Source organism: Egretta garzetta, unplaced genomic scaffold (assembly GCF_000687185.1).
Source record: "Egretta garzetta isolate BGI_Z169 unplaced genomic scaffold, ASM68718v1 scaffold29, whole genome shotgun sequence".
Taxonomy (NCBI): Eukaryota; Metazoa; Chordata; class Aves; order Pelecaniformes; family Ardeidae; genus Egretta; species Egretta garzetta.
This window is the reverse complement of record NW_009260796.1, coordinates 968,476-972,946: the sequence shown is the minus strand read 5'-3', so window position 1 is coordinate 972,946 and position 4,471 is coordinate 968,476. Positions and strand designations below refer to the sequence as shown.

The 4,471-nt window shown below is 62.4% G+C and overlaps 1 protein-coding gene across 1 annotated transcript in view; it reads right to left on the bottom strand.

Annotated features, from left to right (window-relative positions):
* Positions 1-4,471, bottom strand: part of AGRN (agrin) — a 162,893-nt gene that overhangs the window by 45,122 nt on the left and 113,300 nt on the right. The window contains exons 15-20 of the mRNA XM_009646786.2: positions 3,831-3,974; positions 3,334-3,458; positions 2,812-2,917; positions 2,228-2,611; positions 1,939-2,073; positions 356-483 (exon numbers count right to left, since the gene is read on the bottom strand). Coding sequence (XP_009645081.1) covers positions 356-483; positions 1,939-2,073; positions 2,228-2,611; positions 2,812-2,917; positions 3,334-3,458; positions 3,831-3,974 — 1,022 coding nt within the window. The remainder of the gene's footprint in view (positions 1-355; positions 484-1,938; positions 2,074-2,227; positions 2,612-2,811; positions 2,918-3,333; positions 3,459-3,830; positions 3,975-4,471) is intronic.

The window sequence follows — 4,471 nt, the reverse complement described above, 5'->3', positions numbered from 1 at the left end:
AAAAGCCAACGGCCCTTGGTCCCTGCCCCGGGGCGGGGTGTGGGGGGCTGGAATGAAGGGCGGCAGGCAGGCAGCCTTCCTGCAGGGTGCTGGCACGCTGCTGGCCAAGCGGGCAAGCAGGCGAGCGTGCCATGGGCTAGCTCCCCATGGGAACCCAGCCACTGGAATGGACAAGCCTGCTGATTAGCGGCAGCTCGGAGGACGCCTGCTCGCTCGAGAAGGGGAGGGCTGTGTTTCTGGAAGTGAACATTTGGGGTTTAGTCGTCTGTCCGCCACAGTGGGCAGGGTCCTCTCTCCTTTTGCCACGGCCATGGGAGCCCTAACCCAGACCCTCGATCAAGTGCAAAGGACTCACCGCGCTCTCAATGCTCCTGGCCGTCTCTCCAAAGAGCTCGGACTTGGGGTCGGCCATCTCGGGTGTGTAGAACAGCTCCTGGCCTTCCACCTCCTCCAAGATGAGGACTCCTTGGAAGACTTTGGTAGCTACGGGAGGGAGGGTAAAGAAGACAAACACCTTTAGTCGGCTTGCGGGCAGGGAACAGGCGTGTGGCTGACAGCCGCAAGGAGCGTTCGAGTCCCTGGGGGGAAAGGGTGATGGCAGTGTGCGGGTAGTGCCAGTGTTGGGGTTAGTCTGGATGGGTCTGGGAGAGCGCCATGGAGGATTAGTATCAGAGGGTGCTGGAGCAGATGGCAAAGACCAGGCTGGAGATGGCAGCTTTTACCATACGGTTTCCTCTGAGCTCCGGCCCGGAGAGCAGCCCCCCTGCACCGGCTGAGTAACAAGAGAAAGACGTTAGCCAGAGCAGCACACAGTCAATGCGGCAGGATCAGACATGTGCATGCAAACGGGGGGCAGCGGAGGGCGAAACGTGGACTCTGGACATGGAGAAGACCTGTGCTGGGAGAGGGAAGCGGAGACCCTGCTAGCTAACAGGCTGTGGCCGGCCTTGCAAAACCAGACCAGACCCGCGACGGGAACCCAAGGTGTGGTTCCCTTCCAGGGGAGCGGCGAGAGCGCAGAGACGGCTACAGCAAGGTCCCCGCTGCGGGTAGCCACGTGGGAGGGTCCCAGCAGCCGTCCTTTCGTGGGTTAAAACAGGAACACGGTGTCCAGCGGAAAAGGGGGATGTCCCGCTGGAAACCCCAAGGACAGAGAAGAAGGACCTCAGTGAGCAGTGAGGAAACATCTGGGACATGGCCCCAGAGCAATAATTTTTAGGGTAACGAGGACGGACGTCCAGAGCAACCAACGCCCTGACCAAGCATGGGTGGCTTGGTGCTTCCTCGACACGGGCGGCATGAAAGGGACCGCGAGCGGGCAAGGCAGATCCCCGCTGAGGCCACGAGAGCAGCACGCACTCCTGGGAAGCCCAGGGTGAGTCGGGAAGCTCAGGCTGCCTGGGAAGCCCATCAGGGACACTGGGGCTACAGCTGCTCCCCCCGCGTGCTCTGGCATGGAGCTGGTCCTGGTCAGCCCAGCTCCCTTTACAGCCATCGGCACAGATCAAATGGGAATCCAAGAAATTCCCTCCTCCCCACTAGTCGTGAGCTCTGCAGGAGCCTGGACAAAAACACCGGTCAAAGTTTTAAGGCTGCAGCAGTCAAGGAAGAAAGTGGTCCCCTAAGCGAAGAAAACTGCAGTGTCCGTGCGAACGGTGGCGCCCACCCGAGCACTGGGGCTGGGTGCTGGGGGCTGCAGCGGGTGGGCACAACGCCGGCCAGCTACCACGGCTCAGCACGTCCCTGCGCACACCCACCAGGGACACACCAGCCCCCGGACTGGACGCCAGAGCCGTGCTCGCTGCCAGCATGGGCAAGCACAGCACCGTGCCCTCCCCGCAGGGCAGCATCTCCCCCTCTCCTGCACCCTGCGAGAGCTCAGGTTGAGCCCTGACCACCGAAAGGGAGCCCGGAGCCCAGCCCCGAGGACAAACTCACCCGGACAGTTGCTGCCTTCCGCGTCAGCCGCTGCCGTCTTGCCGTCAGAGCAGCATCCCAGCGGGGTGTTGTAACAGGTCGCCCTCTCGATGGCTGGGGTGGAAGTTACCTGGCTTTCCTCCACCTCCTCTTCCCCTGCAGGGCATTAAGAGGAGCGTTCACCAGCAGGAGGCAAGACCCAACCTCTGTGTTAGGGAAGGAGGCTGAGACACCGCTTCATTTTGTCACGAGGGCCAGGGCACGGTTGAGACCCCAGCCGACCTGCCCAGCCTAAGCAGCGCACACTCACCAGCGGAGCCCGCCCCGCTTGATTCCTGGTCTCCGCTGATGCCCAGCTCTTGGTCGCCGCTGCCTTCTGCACTGCCTGATTCAACGTAGGCAGGCTGGGTGGTGGCCAGGACCACCGGGGCGGTGGAGAGAGGGCGGACGGTGGTCTTATACACCCCATGGGTCACCCACGGTGTGGTGGCCGGTCTGGCAGTTGTGATGCGCCTTGTGGTAGGGTGACCTCTTTCAGTAGGCCTGGCTTCCAACAGCGGAGAGCTGGTAGCCAGCTCGGTGGGTTCTGGAGCCCGGGTGGTGAGCCGTAGAGGCGGAGGAAGGATTAACTTGTCCAGGGGCAGCGTGGGCAGCGGCGTGGGTGGTGAGGGGTGGCTTGTGTGCGTGATGGACTCTGAAAGGAGCAGCAAGACAGGGGAGGTTAAGGAGGGGCAGGTCTGGGAAAGGCTGGCCGTGACACCGGGAAGCCCGTTGCAAGCCCTCGTGAAGCATCACGGCGCAGCGAGGAATCGCAGAGGGAGGCAGCCAGACCCGGGCGCAGCATCAGGCCAGAGGGCTGGCACCGTCCCGGCACCGAGAGCCGCCGACACTCACCGTGGCACTGCCCCACGTGCTTCACTGTGATGACCTGTCCCTGCCGGCAGGCGATGGTCTTCAGCTGGCACTGGTCCCCGTAAGTGACACCATCAGAGCCACACACCTGGGAAGCAGAGGGGAAATGTGAGCTTGCACCTCTGTCCTCCTCCAAGCCCTGGGCAAAATAAACCAGTCTCTAAATTCCGGGAGCAGAGGCTTGGCAGGGGTCCCTCTGAGGCAAAAAGGGGATGGTGTGCACAGAGGGCCCTGAGGGCAGGCTGCGGAAGCCCAGGAGCAGCCCAGAGGTGCCCGGCGGGGCACAGGGCACCCGGCTCCACTGGGAGACACCCAGGACTCACACCCTTCTGGCAGACACCGGGGTCACCCTTCCCCATGCACCCAAGCCAGCAACCGAGCTCGCCCGCCTGCTTCTTGGAGGAGGGGAGAAGAGAGATCAGGCTCCGGCGCTGCTTGCGCCAGCCCGACGTGGCTGAGCCAGCCGCACGTCCCCGTGCATGCCGCTCGGCCTCTCCTGCAAACCTTGGTCATGTTGGCTTCCGAGCAGAGCGGGGACGGGCACTCGCAGTGGGCAAAGCCGTTGACTTCCACGCAGGAGGCCCCAAACTCGCAGCTCATTTCCTCACAGGATTTTGGGGCTGATGGGTCTGGGGTAGGGAGAGAAAAGGAGGAGAGATTGGCCAACAAAGCACGTACCAATGATACAGAAACAGGCTACGCTGAATCAAAATCCATCCCTCCTCCCAGCGGGTCTTAGCTCTCCCAGGGACTCACCAGAGCAGTTCAGACCAGTGGAGAAGATGAGCTTTCACCCAACAGAGCCCCATGCTGCGCACGAGCGCACGGATAACAGGAACCCAGCCAGGAATGGAGGCCAGGGCCCCTTTCCCCCGAAGCACAAGCACGCGGGGTGCGACGGATGCGTTTCTTTCACGGCCCTACGTGTTGCCCCATGGCGGTACCCAGGCACCCGTTTCTTGGCACCCCCACACAACCCCTCTGGTACAGGGCCCCCTCACCTTTCTCACAGCCGGTCATGCCCAGTTTGCTGCCGTTGGGGCACTGGTTGCATTTCATGCCGGTGATACCCGTCTTGCAGGAGCACAGTCCGGTCATCTGCTCACAGTCATCGCGCACGGAGCCCACCGGGTCGCAGTTACAGGCTGGGCAAGAAGGGGAAAAAAAGACTTTGTTTTGCTGGTGGATCCGCGGAGCCAACAGCAGACTCGCTCAGGTCCCCCACCAATGCAAGGGAAGAGCGAGGAGAAGGGGCCGGGGGAAGACCATAGGGCTGAGTGCTCCCCCTGTGCTTACTGGCACCGGAGCCTGCCTCCACCCGCTACCCTCTGCCCACGGTCCCATGGGTCGTGATCCCACTCCCACCCCACCGGCACACGCAGGGCCACCAGGGCTCATCCACACTGGGCTCGAGCAGCCCCGCAGAACGGGGAAAGGACTTGATGACCTTAAAGGTCTTTTCCAACCTAAACAATTCGATGATTCTAACCTCTGGTCAGGGAGCAGGCCCACAGAAGGAGGCAGCATCTTCTAAGCCAAGCTGCCCTACAGGGGCGCAACGGCACCCACGCAATGCTTCAGGCCACCCCGTCCCTCTTGCACAGAGCGAGCCACCAAGCTCCACGAAAAGAGCTGCCGGAGG